The sequence below is a fragment of the Plodia interpunctella genome, chromosome 7, assembly GCF_027563975.2.
Source record: "Plodia interpunctella isolate USDA-ARS_2022_Savannah chromosome 7, ilPloInte3.2, whole genome shotgun sequence".
Taxonomy (NCBI): domain Eukaryota; kingdom Metazoa; phylum Arthropoda; class Insecta; order Lepidoptera; family Pyralidae; genus Plodia; species Plodia interpunctella.
The window spans coordinates 7,875,800-7,899,307 of NC_071300.1; the positions used below are offsets into that span (position 1 = coordinate 7,875,800).

At 37.6% G+C, this 23,508-nt stretch overlaps 2 protein-coding genes across 3 annotated transcripts; one reads left to right on the top strand and one right to left on the bottom strand.

The window, feature by feature from the left end:
* The first annotated feature begins 60 nt into the window (after positions 1-60).
* Cdc5 (Cell division cycle 5) lies at positions 61-11,146 on the top strand. Its single transcript, XM_053747427.2, has 16 exons — positions 61-281; positions 366-631; positions 1,375-1,505; positions 1,920-2,079; positions 2,253-2,421; positions 2,668-2,802; positions 3,824-3,990; positions 4,564-4,722; positions 5,116-5,191; positions 5,618-5,710; positions 6,348-6,522; positions 7,477-7,662; positions 8,421-8,626; positions 8,949-9,111; positions 9,626-9,765; positions 10,143-11,146. Exons 1-16 carry the CDS (start codon positions 237-239, stop codon positions 10,278-10,280), a joined length of 2,409 nt encoding a protein of 802 aa, XP_053603402.1. The 5' UTR covers positions 61-236; the 3' UTR covers positions 10,281-11,146.
* Positions 11,123-23,419, bottom strand: Fancm (Fanconi anemia group M helicase). Of its 2 annotated transcripts, none has more exons than XM_053747426.1 (18): positions 23,103-23,419; positions 22,671-22,803; positions 22,254-22,437; positions 21,316-21,581; positions 20,847-20,993; positions 20,196-20,320; positions 19,479-19,722; positions 19,149-19,257; positions 18,531-18,632; positions 18,057-18,240; positions 17,531-17,600; positions 17,009-17,209; positions 16,538-16,718; positions 15,891-16,076; positions 13,387-15,548; positions 12,653-12,822; positions 12,213-12,315; positions 11,123-11,769 (listed from the first exon to the last, which is right to left on the bottom strand). In XM_053747426.1, the coding sequence occupies exons 1-18, from the start codon at positions 23,267-23,269 to the stop codon at positions 11,560-11,562; spliced, it is 4,944 nt and encodes a 1,647-aa protein (XP_053603401.1). In that variant the 5' UTR covers positions 23,270-23,419; the 3' UTR covers positions 11,123-11,559. The 2 variants fall into 2 exon arrangements, 1 of the variants encoding a protein (XP_053603401.1); XR_008404821.1 differs by having other exon boundaries at positions 11,631-11,769; positions 12,213-12,328.
* Positions 23,420-23,508: the final 89 nt, after the last annotated feature.

Genomic DNA, 23,508 nt, shown 5'->3' on the forward strand with positions numbered 1-23,508 from the left:
AGTTGGTAACTTAGGCCATAGACAACTTCCGCATTTGCTTTGCCCAGCTCAGCTGTCAATCAAATCAAAATTCTTCGGCTGCTGTCAATCGATTTGGTCTTGTTTGGTTAGCTTGTGTGTGATAAATTACAATGCAAAATAATTTATTTACGAAATGTTCTAACTGAAGAGTTTCAGAAAGTGTAACGTTGGAAGTGTTTTTATTTTTGCATAAGGTGTAATACTAATTTTCCAACATGCCGAGGATTATGATAAAAGGCGGCGTTTGGCGCAACACAGAGGTTTGGAAATTTTACAATAATCTTTAACATATCATTGCTTACTGTTAAGTTTTGTTGCATTACACATGATGTATACTGTTTTAGGATGAAATCCTCAAAGCGGCGGTGATGAAATATGGGAAAAACCAGTGGTCTCGTATCGCTTCTTTGCTTCATCGGAAGTCTGCGAAGCAATGCAAGGCTCGGTGGTACGAATGGTTGGACCCCAGCATCAAGAAGACTGAGTGGTCCCGGGAGGAGGACGAGAAGTTGCTGCACTTGGCCAAGCTGATGCCGACGCAATGGAGGACTATTGCCCCTATCATTGGCCGCACGGCTGCTCAGTGTTTGGAACGATATGAATACTTACTGTAAGTGTAGAATAGAGTTTATTAAATACACACATTCAACATTTATTTACTAAAGTAAAATTTGTCTTATGTCATTCATGATTTCTAGCCATTTGTACAAATGGGATGTTAAAATAAGAACTTAATATCTTAATGTAACAGTACTCACCTCAATACTATGTCTAAAAACATCTGCAACATATTTTAAGATAAAAAAGATTATGTCAATTTACTTTAATTGTAACACTACTTAGCATGTTTTTATATAAATAAATATATTGACAAATCATATAGATTGGGTTAGGGCCAAAATAAGTTAGACTTGTGTTATGCCATACTAACTAATTTTCCATCTTGACTTGACTGGGAATTGAACTGGCCATTAAATTTATTTACCTTGAATTTGATTGGATTTATTTTTCCTTCCAAATATTGAAAATGTAGTTTGTATAGAACCAATTTTAGAAAAATATATATCAAGTTCTTTCCAAGTTTCCTATCCTTATCTATACTATTATTATAAAGAGGTAATCATTTGTGAGTCACGTAATCTGCAAAACTACCAACCTGTTTTCAAAAATTCTTTCACCATTTGAAAAGTACATTATCCAAGATTGCAATAGGCTATATTTTATTTTAAAAATTCGGAGGGAACGGGAGGGAAGCCCCGGGCAACATCTAGTTTTTTATATTCTTACTTTTAAAAACAAATGATTTAATTAAGATTTAATGTCATACTTACATAAATGTAACAACTTTGATAGGGATCAGGCACAGAAAAAGGAGGAGGGAGAGGATATGGGTGATGATCCTCGGAAATTGAAGCCTGGAGAAATTGACCCCAACCCTGAAACCAAACCTGCCAGGCCTGACCCCAAAGATATGGATGAAGATGGTAATTCTTTTTATGTGGCTGTGTACTTTTTCAGATAATTAATTGTGTAACTAAAGATATTCACAAAAGTTACTATTTACCTCCTGACTATTGTGAATATTGTTATTGTTGGTAAAACATGTAGGTTTAATGTTTTTCTTTTAACACCAATGTGTTTTACAAATTATTTTTTTCTTTCTAAGATAAATATCAGGTAATGGTCATAAAATTTCGTCCAGCACTAATTCCTCATTTAATTTTAACAATTTACTTGTTATAAAACAAATATTAAGGTGCTGCTTATTTCATATGAAATTTATTCCAGCAGAATTAATTTTATGTTTTTGTAAATCATTTGTGTACATCAAAATATTATCTCATATCAATATGCCAATTTTTTTGTCCACACCTTATTTGATAATTGTTGGTGACTAGAACTGGAGATGTTGTCGGAGGCCCGCGCCCGCCTCGCCAATACCCAGGGCAAGAAGGCTAAGCGGAAGGCCCGGGAAAAGCAGCTGGAGGAAGCTCGTCGGTTGGCCGCGCTACAGAAACGACGGGAGCTGAGCGCTGCCGGCATTGCTGTGCCGATAAGGTGCGTTTTCATTACTAATTTGTTTGCAACTTTAAGAGCTTGTTTCACCATATTTTAATTGAAAGTATGATATCGTATTAAGATTAGCGGATGCAGATTTCCTTCTGAGTCAGAGTTATTAGGTTTGCCCTATCCAACATATTCGTCCTAACTCCGTTTTATTTCATTGTTAGGCGTAAGAAGAAGCGTGGGGTGGACTACAACTCAGAGATTCCCTTTGAGAAGCGCCCAGCAGCTGGTTTCTATGACACATCCACTGAAGTTGTGGATCCGATGGCTCCGGACTTCTCCAGACTCAGGCAGCAACAACTTGATGGGGAATTACATTCTGAAAAGGAAGAGGTAACAAATTTATTTATTTTTATCATCTAATATTAGTAAATATATAAAAAGTATTAAATTACAAATATTTTTTGTTTTTTAATCCATTTAGTCGTGGACTTTAAGTGGATCTGTTGTAAGATTAGAGTTTAGCATTAAGGGTGCTTCCCAGTGGTAGCAGTGTTTAGTCATTGAGGCGACCCCATTGTCATATCGCATTGTTTTCAAGTTTGTAACATGAGTAATAAGCACGCAATATTGTTTCAGCGAGATCGTCGCAAGGACAAGTCTAAGCTGAAGCAACGCAAGGAGAATGACGTGCCGCAAGCCATGCTGATGGGAGAACAACCGGCCAGGAAGAGAAGTAAACTGGTGCTGCCCGAGCCACAGGTTTCAGACCAGGTATAGTTTTTGTTTATTTATTTAAGGTCATATAAAATACATATATTTCAGATACATATACATACGTTATAAAATATCATAGTGTATTTGGTTTTTTATTTTATTATTATTAAGAAATATATTGTTATTAAGTGCATACGATTCGTTGAATGATCACACCTATAAGCCTAGCCGAAGATAAGCTCGATACACCTACGTGTAACCAACGAAGACCTTGATAAAGACTAAACCTAGGTCTAGACGTACTTACGTAGGTTACACCTAGGTCCAGCCAGTTGAGAGTGTCTACACCTAGTTTTAATTTAACCGACTAAACCTACGTCTAAGCGCATTTCGAGCCGTAACATATATATTGTTGAGCTATATATATTTTTAAGCGAGTGCGTGTTCATCACGTATTCAGCAAAACTGTATGGATTTTAAATTTCAGCGTACACGCGCGTATGTAATACACGCAAGCGTTATAATTCCTTACAGCACAAGTGTATGGGCCTTTATGAACAATAAAGACATGTAAAATATTGCATTACCTTGAAGAGCGAACTGTAGAACATCTCGTATATACCACCTATACTTTGTAAGGACAGTTATCGCAATGAATATTTTACCCCACATTTACACTCAGCCCGCTGCCTTCTCCTGCCGCTGTCGGAAATATTTCACTGAATACTTCTGCGGCAATAACGACGCGAGTGGGCATTTACACTCAGCATTCATATTCATATTCTCTCTCTTTCTTCCTTATTTATCAACTCGCAAAAATAACTGACGTCGAGGTTGCTGGTTGGACAGCATTATGTCCGATCAGTATAAGTAATCCCTCATATTACCTGCTCAATTTCATAAAGTTCTAAAAATGAAACTGTTTTTTCATTACTCCACTCCTGTGACCGCCGGCAGTGGCAGTGACAGCGCGAGTAACCTATTTACATACTGGGATGCTCACTTTCCTGCCCAATAGGGCTGAGTGTAAATGTGGCATTAGAGTGTGACAAGTGTGACATGAAGCACCGTCCCGCAGGAGCTGCAGCAGGTGGTGAAGCTGGGGCGGGCGTCGGAGGCGGCGCGCGAGAGCGCGGGCGAGGCGGGCGCGGCCACGGACGCGCTGCTGGCGGACTACGCGCTCGCGCCCGCGCCTTCGCCCGCGTCCGCCACCGCGCTGCGCACGCCCGCCACCGCGCACGACCGGTCACTACACATTCTCACACATCCAATCATTTATTCAGGCACTAGCTTTTTCCATGGGAATAGTTGTTTTTCCGGGATGAAAGGTACCCTATGTCCTTCTCCATATTTCAAACTATATGTATGCGAAATTTCAAGAAAATTGGTTGTGTCGATAGAGCATGAAGAGGTAACAAACAAACGAAGTTACTTTTGCATTATTAGGATGTTAGGATTAGGATTATACATTGTACAGCCACTTTTTCATCGTCATATCCTAAACTGCACCTAGCGGTATTAGCCCCGAGATTTAAAATAAAAATTTACGTTTTATAATTTATATTTATAATTTAGATTTGATTTTGATTCAATCACAACCTTATTTTTATTCAAAACGGATACCGCTAAAGTTCTTTCTACTAATAGAAACTTATTACTAAAATCTTTGTTACTAAATTCTGTTTCTCTGAAAGTTTTTCTGGTTGCTCTCTCCAACCGGTCAGCGTCAGAACCTAGGATCCACTTTCCTACATTTTCGTCTCCACTGACGTAGTGACGATTACTGAATCACGGGTTCATCATATTTGAATCTTACAGGATTTTAATGGAAGCACAGAATGTGATGGCCCTGACCCACGTAGACACGCCCCTCAAGGGAGGGCTCAACACCCCGCTGCACCAATCAGACTTCTCCGGAGCCCTGCCGCAGTCGCAAGCGTTATCTACGCCCAATACTGTCTTGGCTACGCCTTTCAGGTAACACAAGCTACAATAGATAGAGAGAAAAGTAAAGGTATCTTCGGTTTCGCTCATACAAGAAAAAGAAAAATTATCTGTTCTGTTTCTTCTTGTGTAACAAAGTACGATAAGAAACAGGACTGAGTAGCGTACAGACATACTCAGATCAGAGATATTTTGTCCCTAATCGTGTTCTTAATATGACAAATAAAACTGAATGAAACCGTATAGGACAGCTCCTTTCGTTTTAAAATCAGTATCTTTAAACATATAAAAATATACTTATTTGTTAATTACTTCTTGACTCTGTCTACCCGGTAAGGAATAAAGACGTATGCGATATATATAATGTTGCGAAAACTTTCACCTACTAAAACGACGGTAAAGTAAACTTTTAAATATTATTTACAGGTCATCGCGCAGTGAAGTATCAACGCCAGGGAGCTTCAACACTCCCAGCCAGAACGCGGGTCAAACTGGACTTATGGTAACACATTTCTCTTCATTTAACTTCTCTAATTGAAAATTCAATCTTAATGAGAATTTTATTTACATATGTACCAATTTTCGTAATTATGATTTAGAATAGTTATTCATCCAATATTCATTCATTTATTTGTCATTTCAGTTTACAATTAATGGTCTTAAAATTGTACTTCATAAAATATATGCATGATAAACAATGAATTGAAAATTATCCTATTTTGCGAAATTTTTTTTAACTCAACAAAACAATTGTCGGTATAGTCAGTTATAAAGAGTAGAAAAATTAGGACGCTGTTAGCTGGCAACACTGTTGATTTGACCATTCCAGTTGATATTGCAATGGCAAAAAAATAGTTCAGAATCCGTTTTCTACTCTTTATACCGTATATCAGTTTATCATTCAGTGTATTTCAACGCATTGTTTCAGACACCAGGTCTCCGCGACAAGCTGAGCATCAACCCAGAAGACAGGTTGGCTGGTGGCGATACACCGCAAGTCGCCAACCAATTACAAAAGCAGGTATGTTTACAACTTGTTATATTAGGAACATGTTTTTGATGTGCATTGTGTTGTACAATGGTGTCCGGAGATAAAAAGAGGTAAAAATGAAAATGTCCACTTTGAACTGAAACAATATGATTTACGCCCGCGCATCAACTTGCGCCGCCCAGTTTGCGCCCAAGCGTAAACCCATGTCTAATGGTATCAGACGTGACGTGACGTCATATCACAATCGTACATAAATACTTATCGTCAATCGTTTTTTAGTTACTATGAAGAGTGTTTTCTTCATAATAAATTTTGTATAATCTCAGATTGTCCCATAAACAGACGTAGGATATAGAATCAGTCCATCAAATGACAATTGATCAAGTGTTTCATAACTGATAAATTTTTTGCTTATTCATAAAGCCGGGACATATTGTCCACTGTCAATACTACTATGTCCAGTTGCATTGAAATGACATACATCCAGTAGACAGTCTATGTAGCTTTCCGGCTCCACGCTATCGCGGACCAGTTCGCTCGTTTTTCATTACAGTAAATAAAAGCACTTACATAAACTCCGCAAATTTCATGCAGTCGCGTCGGCATCTGTCCGAATTCGGTTATAGTGTGAAGCGGGCGTGAATATAACTCGTCAAGTGTCTTCCAGCTGAAGACAACAGTCCGGAACGCGTTGCAATCCCTGCCGGCGCCCCGCAACGACTACGAGATCGTGGTCCCCGAGCGGGAGTCCGACGACGGACTCGTGTCCGCGCCCGCCGCGCCGCTGGTGGAGGACCAGGCTGATGTCGAGGCCAGGGCGGCCAGGGAACAGGAGGAGAAGCGTGAGTAGTGCCGTTGTATGCTGAACTGCGGTTTAACCTAAAAATTATTAGTAAAATTTAATTTTACAATAATAGTAACTATTGGCCAATACTTTTTTACCAATCTCATTTGGAGGACCAGGCCTATGTCGAGGCCATGGCCAAAGACAGGAGGAGAAGCGTGAGTAGTGCCGTTATGTATTGTGGGCGGTGTGCGGATTTGCATTTCACTTCAAATTATGGAATCAATTCGAAGTGAGACGCAGAGAGTTGGTCATATTGCGATGTGGTTTATGGCTAGCGCTGCGTTCGCTAGCGATGCAGCACGGACATACATGTGGGAAGAAAGTTTGTTTTATATGTATTATATAATACCTAATTATGTAGGACGTACAAGCTAACAAGCTTGGTATTCTCATAGCGCTGCGTTAGCTCGGACAGACAGAGAGAAGCGACTTTATTTTATACTAGTCGCCCGTCTCGGCTTCAGCTAGGCTAGAACCATAATAAATTATACACAAACCTTCAGTAGTACACTATATATTGGTGAAAATCGCATGAAAATCTATGCAGTAGTTTTTGAGTTTATCGCGAACAGACAGGCAGCAGAGGAATTTATTTCATAATATTAAGGATAAGGGTAGTGATTATGGTAGGATGTATTGAAACTTAATGCTGCGTTCTCTAGCGGTGAAGCTCGGACATAGTCAGAGAGAAGAGATTTTATTTTATATCATACTTGCTACGCTTTGAAGCTTTGCTCCCTTGGGATTTACGGGATAAAAAGTACCCATGTGTTGTTCCAGGTTATATTCTACCCGTGTACCAAATTTAACAACAATCTGTCCAGTACATTTTGCGTGAAAGAGTAACAAACATACACAAACACATCTTCACAAACTTTCACATTTATAATATTACCAAGTAGGATAGTGATGACGGTAGTTAGTGGTGATACCTGTACGTGGTGGTCAGAGTTGGCGCGGCTGGCGCTGCGGTCGCAGACGGTGCAGCGCGGCGGCGCGCGGCCGGCGGACGTGAACGCGGGCGTGGTGCGCGCGGGCCACGCGCCGCTGTCCGCGCTGCAGCACGCCGAGGAGCTGCTCAAGGCCGAGATGGTCACCATGCTGCACTACGACGCGCTCAGGGACCCGCCGCCAGGTATATACAAGTGTGACACGACCACTGCTGACTCCTTGTTGTTACATTACAGTGGGTAGTCAAGATTTAGGTCGTAGTACGCTCATTGTATTTAGAGCGATCTGTGATGATAGTGTACATTTATATTGAATAAATTCAAAACAATTCGTTCAAAACACCGTGATCCGACAGCGTACCAAAGTACGGGACGTTGGAGACGCGGTCATGAACCTGAAGTGGAACTGGGCACTGGCACGTCGGCGTGATGGCAGGTGGAGTAAAGTGCTGACTGAATGGTGGCCTAGGGCCGGCGATAGAGGTGTCGGATGACCTGCGATAAGATGGGCGGACGATATAATGATAATGATAAAAGGCACAGGACAGAGGAGGGTGGCGTACGCGAAGAGAGGTCTATGCTCAGCTGTTAGCGCAAAGAGACTGAAATGATAAATATATCATTTATCGTTGTTATTACTAACATCAGTGTCAGATTTTATTTAAGTCGCTTAACGACATCTGACATGACTACGACTACTGACTCATTGTGTTCCTCACGATGTTTTCCTTCACCGGAAGCAGGAGGTGGTCTATGAATACATGAGTCAGATTGGTATGCAAAATCATAGGTTACGAGTAACCACCGCCTGCCTGACGGCTGTTGCTGGCTATCAGCTTCTTATCCTTTCCTCGCCTCCTACGACAACCATGGGTAAACATAGAGTGCTCCAGTTCTAGGGTGAAAACTCGGCATTAGACATTCATATTTTTTTTTATTTCAGGTGTGGACAAAAAGCGTGCAGTCCAACTCCAAGCGTCACACTTGGCGTATCTCGAACAGCATCCTTACGAGGAGTTCACTCTGGAAGAGCTTAACGCGGCCAAGGCTGAGCTGAAGAAGGAGATGGAAGTGGTCAAGGCTGGCATGAGCCACGGCGACCTTAGTATAGAAGCGTACACGCAAGTCTGGGAGGAGTGTCTTGCACAGGTCAACTAACCATACTAATATAATTGCGAAAGTCTGTCTGTCATGCTTGCACAGCTATACTGCTAATACGATTTTGATGAAGTTTGGTGTGCATATAGTAAACGAACTGATCTAATGTTTTTTTTTTATGGATTTGTTATATATGTCACACTTGCTTTTTATTTTTGAAAATAATAATGAGATAATTCTTTTTTTGTTCAAATTTCTACCCCCAGAAATAGGGGTTAAAACTCACATAAACGTATAGAGTTTTATATATAAAAATGCACCCGATACCATTAGGCCACAGAGATCGTCTAATACTAAATATTGTTGTTTGCAGGTTTTATTCTTACCGGGTCAGAATAGGTATACCCGAGCTAATCTCGCCAGCAAAAAGGACAGGCTGGAATCAGCTGAGAAGAGATTAGAACAGAATCGAAATCACATGGCCAAGGAGGCAAAGAAGTGCTCGAAGATGGAGAAGAAACTAAGAGTCTTGACAGGTACATGTGTTTATTGCTTCGTAGTGTGGCGGGTGGTTCCGCCCTAGAATAGGAGCACGCCATTGGTTTTTAGTCGCACGCAAATATACGTATACGCGAAGTAAATATTTTCTATATCTAAAATGTGTAGTAGGTATCTAAAACTACCGGAAAATTTCGATGTTTTTTTTTCTCGTCTGCATATTATTGATATCGTTTGATTCTAGCTACTTTATATTACAAAATACACATCACATCAATGTTTAGAACTAGCTATTGCCCACGGCTTCGCCTGAATGTGTGTTTTAGTATTACCATACATAAGGAGGATGTAAGATAATCCTGGAGGGTTACCTTACATCTTCATGCTCCTTACTATAATTATATAAAATTTCAAGAAAATGTATTGAGTAGATAAAGCACGCAGCTGCATTATTCACAGAGATCCTTCATAAGTTCGCTGTTGCCTTTAAGTTACACTTTAATCATGTTCTTTACTTAGTTATTTCAAACAAATGTTTCCATACTGTCCCAGGCGGTTACCAAAGTAGGGCGGCGTCGCTGATCAAGCAGTTCCAGGAGCTGCAGGAGCAGATAGAGCAGGCCAACCTGGAGCTGTCCACCTTCAAGTTCCTCGCCGACCAGGAGAAGGCGGCCATCCCGCGCAGGATAGAGGTATTGTTCTTTGTTACAGTTCGCGGACGCACGGCTGCTATAGCAGTAACAACTTAAGAGTGTCCGCGAAAGTTTTAAACAGAAACTGAAGTGAGAAGTGGAGATGATAATGTAGGAAAGCGTAACCTGAACTCCGACGCTTTCTGGCTGAGGATGGAACCAGGATCTCGAATGAGGGATCTCTCTTTTCTAGTAGTACTTTGTAACTTAATATTTATTAATTTAGAATATGACTTGAAAAAGTGCCTAAGAAGGTCTAATTTCCAATAAGACCATCTCCAGATGTCGCCTATAAACTGCGATTGCATTAGTTTTATCATTTGTGTGTATAATAAAATAGAAACAAATTAATTCATAAACATACTTTACTTTTCCAGTCTCTGACAGAAGACGTGAATCGCCAAACGGATCGTGAGAAACAACTACAGAAGAGATACGGTGAATTACAGACAGAATTGGAAGAACTCCAGAAGGGAAAAACAGTGAGGGATTCGCAAAAAAATATAGATGATTAGTGAAGATTTAGCTCGCAATGTTAGAAAACTCGAGACGACTGCTTTAAGTACAAACTCGAGTCTTTGTTATAAATTTATCTCTCTACTGGCCCGCAACACCATGGCCTCTATTCCAGATTTCATCATATTCAAAATCGGCCCAGCGATTAAAGCTTGAACGACAGACTTTCACATTGATAATAATTAGTATTGATTATACTCGAAATGATAATTTCACAGGAAATCTACTGCCAAATAAAGGTACTATACTAATCTTTAGTTGCATCAATATAGATTATTATGAATTAACGTGATTTCTATATCGCGATAAAGTTTTTGCCAAAAGACTGCTGTGAACTTCGAAGCTGCCGGTAGTAATACTAGTGTCAATAAAATAATAATGAAATGAATAAAAACAATTTAAAAAAATCTGAATAGTTTCTGCTATTTCGCACTTTGATATATTAGAATAAAAAGTGATTAAAATGATAAAATATTATCCATCTTTCTCATATTTCAAATTCGGTGTTTGTACGACCATTTTGGTTTGTATGTACCTTGTAGTGTAATCATATCTAATATACTGGAAATACCTGCCAATTGTGCTCTTGGGTTTTATCGCTTTTTATAGCATTGTTAAATAACATTCACCCTGTTATTAAAAAAAAAGGTACAGTTTTGTCTCGTTTTGTCGATTACAATTGATTGCGATCGTAAAGTGCGATAGTTACAAAACAGACTTGAGCTTAAAGTATAATGTACCTTTTTATGAATAAACATGGCGAGACTAGAAAAGACATACTGCAAAAGTGGCAGGTCTTTTTAGTAGGTATAAAATGACATGTAAAATTAAAAATCCATAATAAAATTAAATTTTATTACCAAAACGTGTATTTTTAAATACTCAACATTTTGTTTAATTTTCACATGATTAGCGAATATTAATAGTTAAATATTACATTTACAATTTGGCATAAATTGACAATAAATTAACATTATTCTTATAATTATTTCTAGTATAGTAAGTTAAGTCTAGTATTTCTAATAAGCATTACAAAAATCATTTTTACTGATCGTTATCAGTAAACATTTTGAAAAATAATAAAGTTTTGGATGCGCCCTCTTGCTTAAGACAGCAGAATGTACTTAGTTCAATTTACATCAAGCAAGAATCCTTGGTGATGATAAAAAATATTTACTCTTTACTGGACTATGAACTCGGCGCTCATTCACAATACAATTTTGTCATATTTACCTAGTGGCAATGAGTATATCACAGGCGTCCCAGACCAGCTGGTTGTTAGCTACTATCATCAGAGTCGCTATGTATTTGTCTCACTATTTTATTTTTTCTTCTGACCAACGGACTGTCACCGTTATCTTCAGTTTTTTGAGATTTCTTAGCTTTCCGTTCCGCTTCCAGAACCATTTCTGCAAGTTCCAAATCTGACATTTCTCCGTCGTCGTTGACTTGTGTTAACCCTATGTGCGAATCAACGCAAAAGCTATCCTGCAAAACAAATAAATCCAGAGCTAAACATATTAAAGCATTTATTAAGCACGAAATTGATATCTTAAAAGATTATTATTGAAATGTCAATTAAACATGAGAAATAAATTCATATTTTCATACAAATATCTCGGGTCCTCCCTAGATTCCAGAATTCAAAATTGAATAGGTGGGAAAATAGCAGATTGAATGTCACCATGGAATCAATTTTTTTGAAGTTTTGATAGAAGAGGACCAGACGTGACTGACAAAGTGAAAGTAGGGTCAACTCTTCATTTTTAGCCTATATCAACCCATTGCTAGGCAGTCAAAACATGACACACTTTATCACCGTCATTACGGTATTTTTACAGATTCCTGTTATATTTTTTAAATTAAACTTTGTTATAAAATAAGTCAAATTTAGACGGGTTATGGTACGGAGAGGTAGAAGCAAGTCTTACCATTTCATAAGTATCGTCTTCAACAAATTGTGAGAATACTTCTGCTTTATTGTACTTCTGAGGTAGTTGGGGTATTTTAAACACACCATAATTTACTGGGCTCCTGAAACAAAGGACTGTGTTACTTTTTAATACACGAGCTATTAATTAATGTGGTCGTCACACTACTCGTACTATATAGTATACTATAATGAGTGTCACTGTAATGATTTATCACATATCCGACTGAGCTATCCCATATCCGCAGCTGATATAAAAAAAATATTATAAATAATTTTCGTCTCATTATTTTTAAAAATTCATTTGGTCTTTGCAATTAAGCTTTCACTGAAAAGTAAGTGGACTGAGATCAATGTAAATACTTTGAATGTCCACACACAGGACTGTTCAAAAACTTCACATATAATTTCAAATGAATTGTATGTATAATCGGTACATACTTAACAGAGTGTAGGTAGTGCGCGTGTATATCGGCGTGCGCCGCGTCGTCGCCGTCGTCGCAGATGAAGGCGGCGAGGCTGCCGGCGCTGTCGTCGCTGAGCTCGTCGCCGCTGACCTCCGACCCCGACAACTCCGCTTCCAACTCGATGTACTGGTTCGTCTTCTTCTTCTGTTGATATGTGCCAACAAAATGTAAAAATAGTAGATTATAGAGTAGAAAACTGACTTTTAACAAACAACTTTTTTTTGCCATTGTAATGCCTAATAGTTTTTGCGAGCCAAAGGGATACTGCGTCCTCATTTTCCACCTGATCGCCTGACATCGAAAGATCCCAGGTTCGAATCCTATTCATGCAACATGTGTTTGTATACCAATCTGACTCATGTATAGTAATTTTAATTGACCACCACTGATTTTAATTGAACAACACCACGAGGTGAAGGAAAACATCGTGAGGAAACCTGCACACTAGTTGACAGTTTAAGTATGTAGGCGACTTAACTAAAATCTGACATCAGTATTAGCACTAACACACTCGAAAAAATAAGAAAGAAATAGACTATACCATAACTCAATTTTTAAATTAAATTAAACCCAAAAAACAGGGTAACATAAAGAGCTGTAAATGAAATGAAAGATCCAGATCAAATTCATTTTGCAAAAAACATCAAGATCACTAATATATTAATGGCAGCACTATAATAATCACAAGGAAAATGAACGAACACTTACTTTTCTTACTTTGTGGTTAGTCAGCGATTTTTTTTTAACTTCACCGTTCACAGGCCGCGGACTTCTGTTGTCATCGGAAACAAAATCATCGTCGCTGTCAAAAGAGAGCTTTCGCTTTTGACGCGGCGCGTTTTTCAAAACCACGTCCATTTTGCTTTTCGGACTCTTCACTTTACTGTCTTTTTTAAACATCTGTAACATCTCTAAGTTACTTTTTCTTACATATTCTTTCTTATCATCAATATCAAAATCTTTATCGATCATGTCATCAAAAGGTATCTTATTCTCTTTTTGGAAAAGTTTCACTGGTGATGTCAAAAATTTAACGTCAGGGTTGTTTTTCTTCGGCGAATTTGGAAAGATTTTGTTACTAGATAACGCTGCTAATACTTTTTCTTTCAAACTCAACGACTTTGTGCCTCTATTGTTGAGTTTTTGTTTTTTACTGAAATATGGAGATGATGTTATATCATCATCTTCGAAATCTAGCTTCCTCTTGATTGGTAATGCTGGACTTTGTATTAATTTTGCATTATTATCGCTACCATTATTTTGTGAAATTTCTTGTACACTTTTATTTAAATCATTCTCAAAGATAATTTTCTTGCTTCTATTATTTTGTGAATTTCCTAGTCTAGTCAAGTCGCATTCGAATTTTGATTGATTATGTTTGTCATTTAGAGAATTTTCTATTTTACTTTTATCTAAATCGTAGTCATATATTTGTGTGTCATTTGAAGAGTCACTATCGCTGTCTAGAATTATAAGACTTCCACCTTTTTGTAATGGTACATTACTCGATTTATTTCCGAATGAAACATTCAATGATTTCTTTTTAATATCAGCTTGTGTTAAAATAATTGGAGAGTTGCTTCTCTCATCATTGTCAAATTCAATATTACTTTCATTATTTGTTACACATGAATTATGCAATACTGAATTAGCATTATCAGTTTTATTGATCATGTCAACAAGTTGTGTGATGGTAAACATGCTTTTATTATTACTTGTATCAGCTAAACTTTTCTGTAAAATGCTAAATTTATCTTTATTTTTTACATCACTTATGGGCGTGCTTTGATGAACATTTTTCTTAAAGCTTGAATTTTTAAATTTTGAAACTGATTGGCTGCAAAGTATTGGCGAAGTGGGAACAGTCTTTACTCTCCCTGATAAAATAGACGGACTAGCTGGATTTTCTATATTTAGAATATCATTATTATTATTAGTTTCCAGTATTTTATTGTCATTTATCTTTGACTCAGGTGGTTTATCAAAACTATCGTCATCAGCAAATATGTCGTCAATACTGTCTAGACCAAAGAAGCCTAATGTTTCTCCTTTCGGATTGTTATCGTCGTTAATTTTAACTATTTCTTTTTTTATGTTTTCTTCTGGGCTACTTTCAGCAAAGATGTCTTCAATATCTCCGATTTCAAAGTTAGTTTCTGCGTCAGTATTTTTAGCGTCAACTTTTGGTTCCGGTGAGGGCGAATGGAATTCTAATTCCAATTCAAAGTTACTTCTACTTTTATTCACACTAAGATTTGTACTACTGGTATCATTTTTAACAGGAGTTTTCTCATTATTTAGACTACCAAATTCAGGTGAACCAAAATCAAACTCTAAGTCAAAGTTTCCACTCAGGTTTTTGTCTAAGATTAAGCTTTTATCCAAATTTTGATTATTTAAAGTTTCATTGCTTTTTCCATAGTTCAACAACATTTCTGCATTCAAGTCATCCAATAAATCAGGGTTGGGTAATTTGGGTGCTAATAAAAAGCGCATTGATAATAATGACTTCTTTCTTTCTTTTCTGATGTTCGATATGAAAGAACAATCGCCTATATTTTTGCAAATATAGCAACTTCTTGTTGCGTTCGAATTATCTAGACTCAAGTCCACCAGTAAACTAATCAAATTTGTCGAAAGTCCTTCTGTATTTTGAATGCCTAAATCGTTGATTAGCTTGGTGTAACTTTTAGTAGATTTTGTGCCGGTGCTAAAAAGCGCTCTAATATCGCCGTAATTTTTCCCTGGCGATTTCGCGGGCAGTGCTTTTGTTCTCTTTTTAGATTGTTTTAATTTTGCTGGAGAGGGCACTAGTTTAGGTGTGAGCGGTATGGCAATATTTTGCGTAGCGACTACTTGGGTATCAAAAACTGAAAATTAAAAATAAATTATAAAAAAAGTTGTTCCCGGTTTTTCTGTAAATACATTAAAATACGCGTTACATATTGAGCATACATTCAATGTAAATAAAGGGCAATGAAGTGATACTGATTATATAATTTTAAATTTAGAAATTAGAAATATAAAATGGGAAATACTTTTTTTGGTCGCGAGCAACAGAAATAAATACATACCGGCAAATGTGTTTAAATTAGCTTTAAATAATATGAATATGAATAATTATAAAGATGACATTACAATAAAAGTTTAACACATTTATTATTTTTTCATTGTAATATTTTCTCGGAAATAAATAAAAACTATAATTCTACCAGGATTTTGTGTCGACGGCGGCATATTGAATCTCTTGGCGTCACTGTACTGAAGCAGTGCGGCTAGCGCCTCGCTATCACAGGAATGTCCAACGTTGATTGTCTTCTGCAAACTCCTCTGCCACTCCAGCCACGTGTGGAGTTGCAGTTCTTCGGTGCAATCCATGTTAAGCGAGGTCAACTGATCTGGTAAAGTATAACATGTATGGTAAAACATATCGGTCTTGGATGTTTATCTATATACGTATTTGTTATAAAATATAGTATCGTTAAGTTAGTATCCCATAACACAAGTCTCGAACTTATTTTGGGGCTAGCTCAATCTGTGTGATTTTGTCCTAATAATATTTATTTAATATATTTAGATGATGTTACTTGGCAACTTTCCTACTAGTAATATCAGACACTTTGCATCTTTTGCCCTTTGTGTTTTGTATCTATGACTGGAATATATCCCGTCATGGGTTAAGTCCGTTGCTAGTGCTTTTCAGTTTCTTGTGTTTTCTTAAGCAATAAAAATATATCAATAAAATTTTTAAATGTCAAAATCAAAAAACAAAATATTGAGCTTGATGACAATGATATCCTGTGATTCCTGTGACATTACAATGCGGGCTGTAATTGCTATACGCCTCATAAGTATTCACCTCTGCTCATCGCCCAGTATTCCTTAGCTGCTGGAAGTCTACATATAGTCCGAAATCCATCTGGAAACATGTCATTGAACTCCTCTTCAGTTATCAAATGTCCCAGGTCAAACTCCTTGCTGGAACCACTGGAGTTAGACGAGGCACGCCCAAGCAGCATCGTCCGAAGATCTTTTTGACCCTGAAATAAGATTATATTCATATTTTCTCTCATCTCTGCATATTCTCAGTTGCGTTCTGGGCTGTGACGCCGCGTACCCCCAGGTACGCGGTTTCAGGGTAAAAAAAATCTTAAAATTTTGTAGCTGTGATTTTAGAGTCGCGAGCAAATGTATAATAAATAGTATTTAAATATGTGTAAAATGAGACAATAATATGTCCTATCAATGATCAATTTGTTTAGCAGAGACACAATAAGAGGCAAAACTTCACATCGAAAAATATTTTTTTATTAAAAAAATAAAATTCTACCTTTTTAGTCTTGTCTATGACGTCCTTCTTGTCTTTGGCGTCGTGTTTCTTAGCAACAGTGATGTACATCTTCTGGCAGACGGGCTCGAGCTCGTGAGGCACCATGCGGGGGTTGGCTCTGTACAGGTTGGACTCCACTTCGCGGGATTGGAGCACTTTTTTGTTCAAACCGTCTCTTTGCCGCATGCAGTCTAATAATGTCTGGAATTGATTAAAAACAGTCATTTGCATAAACTAGATGAATTAAAAAATTGGTTGGAATTAAGAATTTTAATTAGAATTATCTCATGTGCAAATGCGATAACGAATTTATTAAGTTCAGAACACTAATGACCTGGCCTGGAATAAATTGTCTAGATAACGTTGAAAACTGCGTCAAAATCCGTTGCGTGAGAAAGCTTCTAGACAGACGAAAAGGGCGACTTTGTTTTAAATTATGTAGTGATATGTAGTAACTACAAGAAATACTCTCAATCATTCATTGAGTTATTTTAAGGCGTTTTTCTCTGTCTATGATATTACCTGATGTTCCCTCCCTTCAGTCACCAAGATGTGAACTTGGCCTCCTCGCTCTCGACCCGTACGGCCACATCTGTGGTCAATATATATTTTTTTAATATATGATATTATATTATTTTTGATATATACTAGTTGCGCCTCGGGGCTTCGCTTGCTTGAGATTTTAAGTGATCTATGTGTTATTCTAGGTTATGAACGGAAGTATGAAATAAATAATTTTATTTTTTTACCAGCGGCCCGTCCCGGTTCGTTCCGTTCGGTAAAAACAATAAATTATACACCTAAATTTTCCTAACCTGTGAAAACCGCATGAAAATACGTGTAGTAGTTTTAAAGTTATCGCGAACAATTATGAGAATGCTGTTTTATAATGCGTAAACTGGGTGACATGGTCCCAGTATGGGAGGAGTGATCACCCGTCTGGCGCTCGCACTGGCGTCCCCAAAAGTAATAATATAATGTGTAAGGATAAGGATTTTATAGATGTTTGTGATGTTGAAAACGGCGTAACTATTGGGGGACTCCTTACCTCTGCACGAGGCGCACGGGGGACCTGGAGGAGACGTCGAAGCAGAGGATGAGGTCGACGGCGCCCACGTCCAGCCCCTCCTCGGCGACGCAGGTGGCCACCAGCGCGTTGCACGCCCCCTCGCGGAAGCTGCGCATCACGCGCAGCTGTTGTTTCTGGGATATCACTGTTTTACCGTCCTTACCTGCGATGTTGTCCTTGTCTATTACTTTCTTGCTTTTTATTTTATTTTATGGCAAGCGATAGAGTTAAATGTGTGCCGATCCCACATAAGTCGGGAAAAGGTCAAGAAGAATTTTATTGTATGCAAAATGAGCAGATATTTAAATTAACATAAGAAAAACACATGTACAATGAGGGACTTATCCCGTGTAAGGTGGTAAGTCTAGAACCTGTTAAGTTAGCTTATGTTACAATAACAGTTGTGTGCAATGCAGTTTTTCTTCATGCGAAACGAAATAATGATTTACTTGCCCGAAGCACCCTGGCCGACGAACATCATCGGAGTAATGAGCGGCCGACATTGTAACAGCAAACAGTGGACCAGATTCACACTCTCCCGGTATTCGCAGAATACTAAAAAATGTTGGGAATAGGAAAAAGCAATGCATTTATTCAGAAATTAGGCTTTTTTATTATAAAAATATTTGTATTATTAGTGTTTTTAAACTTTCGCGCAATTTTTTTATTGTTCTCAAAAATCTACAAATTAATAACAGCATTTCGGAACGACAAATACAGCAAAAAATTCATTTCAGTATAAGTCCCTATCATGCCAAAAGGGTCTACCATTCTTTTTTATATATTTATATTTTTTCTCAATAATATATCAAAATACTTTGGGTACATGAGTGCTTTGGTAAAATGTAACTTAGGCATGTTGGCTCACGCAAGTGAAATCAACGTCGAATTTTTGTTTGAAAACTAACCTTTAACAACAACACCGCCAACTTTGACTAGTGTTAAACCCGACGTTACGTAAAATAAAAGAGATGAATATTGGACAAATAATTTGATAAGTGTAATAGTTTTTTTAATATATCAACTTTAATAAATTATCTTATAACTTTGGCTACAGTTTAACTGACTTACCAATAGCTCGCGTATCTTGATTATTTTTTTTGCATTTCATAAAATGATCCATCATGATTTCCTTCAACTTGTCGAACTTTGGGTGGCCGAAGCATAAATTTTTGGGCAACTGTAAAGAATATCGTTTTGGAACATTTAAAAATCTGTGTTTCCTCAGCCGTTAAAAGTCAGAGCCCAGTTTTCTACTTTTTCTCCACTACAAGATCTTCGGCATATTTAGTTGTCAGACTATTGGCACTCATATTCTCTTTGACGGCATCAAGCCAGGTCTTTGAGTAACTTAACAAATAAATGGCTACGCTTTTTTACATTTTATAAAATATCCATTACCTCAGGTATAGTCCCGTCCGGCAATATACTTCTATTCAGTGACAGCGGATTGATCCCAAGATCATCCCTCAACCTCTCCAACAAGGCTGTGAGCTGATCATCCGACTGCATCCAGGATTTCTCCGGGTGTTCGTCGAAGAAGTTCAGAAATACCCGGGACCCATGCTTTATTAGGAGTTCTAGTCCATGGTAGAGAGCTATGAGGATCATGAAGTCTTTCATTATGAAATTGTGTTGGGGATGCCTGTGTGGTTAATATAAAATTAGTGCATATTTTTATAACAATTGTTATTTGAATACACATTTCAAAATAGGAAATAAATAAATACTAATAATAATAATGACGAACTCGGTGGCGCAGTGGTAAAGTTCTTGCCTCTGAACCGAGAGGTCCCGGGTTCGATCCCTGTTCGGGCCATGATGGAAAATTATCTTTTTCTGATTGGTCCGGGTCTTGGATGTTTATCTATATATGAATTTGCTATAAAATATAGTATCGTTGAGTTAGTATCCCATATCACAAGTCTCGAACTTACTTTGGGGCTAACTCAATCTGTGTGATTTGGCCTAATATATTTACTAATAGAGACCATACCATTATTAAATAATTTTTTTACAAAAGTGTTACATTTTTGACACATATTTTTTCTGGGTATTAAATTCATTATTTTTCACTACTGTCCCAATTAAAAACAAATTAATAATTCGTTCCCTTACCTAGCGCTACGATCTTTGGTCTGGAATTCTTTGTACATCATCACAACACGACCTTTGGAAAGGTTCCCCAGATTCTGTGGCAGTATGTTGAATTGTTTGAGTCTGCGAGCGTATCCGTCTAAAATCTACAATAAAAAAGATAGATAAAAATTATATTAAAATATTTTAATTACGGTTTATCCATTTTTTGCTTTACATCCATTATCAAATGACTGTTCCACGGCCAAAGAGCTAGACCGATTTTAATCAATTGATAGTGAAGATTCCAGACACAATGCATAAACAATTGTTATCCTGTAGCCCAGGACAGAGATGGTTGGCGTAGAGGGAAGGAGGCCTATGCCCAGCAGTGGGTCACGGAGGGCTGCAGCTGATGATGATGATGATGATACCTACTATGATGGGAGCTGGCTACCGGTAGCCAGCTCCCGGTCAATAGGCAACCGATTAAAGACAGAGGTTGTCAGTGTTATGGCTAACCTGCACATTGGTCGACAGTTTGTGTATGCGTACTTGTCACTAGATGTAGGTAGATATTCGCAAAGTCATGTCAGATACCTTAGGCGACTTGAATAAAATCTGACACTAGTGTTAGCAATAAAACGAGTATATAAAAAGTGTTAAGATTTAATACAAAGACTGCTTTAATACCTCAATATACTGCTGTCTCAACTGAGTGAGTTGTGGTCCCAGTTGTATGATGACAGTGTTGATCTTCCGCGCGTGGCTGTAGGGCGCGACGTCTATACAGTTCTCCGTCCGTAGTTCTAGGTGGGCTATGTGGAGGTTCTTCACTACCTGAATGAATAACAAATTATGCCGCCTTCATATTATTGACAAATTAAGACATTTGTCGACGCGAATGAACGTGCATTGCGTAGTTGTAATCAGTTGTTGTAAAATCAGCAATATAACGTCGAAGCCGTCAAATTTGGAGAACTTTGTCGATGGTGCAAAGCGGGCATTAGACAGTGGCATGCTGTGTTCGAATCTTACATGGTAACAAAAGGAAGAATCCTTAAAAATCGGCTGTTGCTACTTAACGTATGCTACTACCCAACACGCGAGCCCATTGCAGATTGGCGGGTTTTAACAACTGCAAATACGACCATATACTTACATTGACAACATCTTCAACCTTACTGCCAGGCGTAGCCGACAAAGCCAGTATCCTAAACAGCTTATGCCCCTTATCAGTTAGACTGCCTACAATCTGACAGTACGCATAGTTCCCCCTCGCGCGGTGAGCTTCATCTATCACCAAACACCGGATCTTGTCACCGGGACAGATACCAGACATAATGTCATTGTAGATGACCTGCGGGGTAGCAAAGAATACTCGCTTGCTTTGCCAATGGGCTTTTCTGGTGTTCACTTGCATGTGTCCTGGAAAAAAATATTCTGAGAATGTAAAAAGAGAAATTCAATTCAATTTTTTTGTGAATTTGGCAACTGTATGTCTGATGGGAAATATGACGAAGTGCACAGAAGCTCTAAAATTTATTTGACACTTATTTTTATTTAGATTTTTCAAAACTTTGAGTATACATAGTAGCAGATTTTCTGCCATATTATGAAAGCAAAGTTTTTTTTTATGTTCTATTTTTATTTTATTTGTACAAGAAAGATCAATAAAGCCCTTCCATGCACTGCACAGATAGGAGAGTAGTTAGTTCAGATAAAAATTAGAGTCAGCAAAAATTAATAAATTATTGTTAATTGAAAGTGAAAAAAAAATCATATCACAGGAGCTACACTAGATAAGATATGCTACACTAGATAATATAATGATAGTGTTATAGTTTTTCATTATACAAATTGTGATGTAAATGTAGTCCAAACACAACACAACAATTTACAACAAGGATTTTCATAAACTATAATACAATTAATTACCATTATCTCCTATGGTATTACTTTATTTTTTATAATAAAGAGAAACTGATAAAAATGTGATGTTGGCACTAGTGTGAGGCTCGGCCTGGGCCCTGCTTCATTCTTTACAGGCTAAGTGTAACAGAACAACATTTTTTTCTCAATGGAATATTTAGTGTTCACCTGTCATTTCAATAGTGTCATTAGGCGGAATGGCTATGATATTGTAGCATGCATCAATCTGTTGTGCCACCAGTGGGCGCGTGGGTGCTGTGAACACGATCTTGCCGAGAGGGTACCAGCGGTAGAAGTTGTACATTATTACAGCTGCTATGAATGTCTTTCCCAAGCCTGTGGGGAGACTTACCTGAAAAATGTAAAAAAAAATTGAGTGAAGAGTTCCTTCCTTTGATTTGAAAATAAAAAATGTTCAGTTCAGTGCACTTTGTCAGTGATTATGTCAGCCTCAAGGGATCCCCCATCCTCTAATATAAACTTATCTAGCTTTCATAATGGTTGTTCACAAGATATAAATGGATTTAGCCACCTGTGATAATGGACTGCTCAACACTATGTTCAGCAATCCAGCAACAAACTTACAAGTGTATTCTTCAGCAATGCTGCCTTTATGATGTTGAACTGGTAGTCCCTGACGGGGTAGTTTGTGGGGTAAATCCATGTCTTCCCCGTCAATTTATCATAGCCACTAAGCTCTTCATCACAGCACAATGCACTAAAATTATTTACAGGTAATCGAATTAATGTTACATTAATTCATAAAAAGTAAAGCATATAAGTATATAGGAATATTTTTAAGTGACAGTAATATTAGAAACCTAGGTTAATACTGTCTTAATCGGAATACCAGGATATTTATGTTGAAAGATTGGTTTGTATGTTGCAAAGTAACAAAATGGACTCTACTGAATAGTCTACAATCAGTTCGTAATAAAGGAGACAAAAAATGAAAATAAGCAAAATGTATTGCTAATAATGGTAGGTACTCGACCTAGGGCGGCACCTTTGCTTTACCTCACGTTAAGGCCGCTGGTGTTGTGATAGTCATTTATATTACTTTCAAAAAATTGGCTCTTTTCTTTGATGGAAGTGTTCTCAAATTTGGCCAAAAATGAAGAATTGTCAAATATTTCATCTTGGAACTCGTCTTCTTTCGAATGACCAGGTTTAGCACCATTCATATTTTGAACATAACTACCAAGTTTATATAATATTTATATATATATTATTTACACATTATTAATATGACACACATTATATAGGTAGGTACCTACTTAAAATAATTTGATACATAAATAAATAGAAGATAAACTAAGAGCGAGCGAGCGAAACTTTTAACAAAGTAGTTGTCAATGTCAACTTGTCATTGTCAATGTGATGTAGTGTTGCCGTTCCATAGTCAACTACCGATTGCAATTCG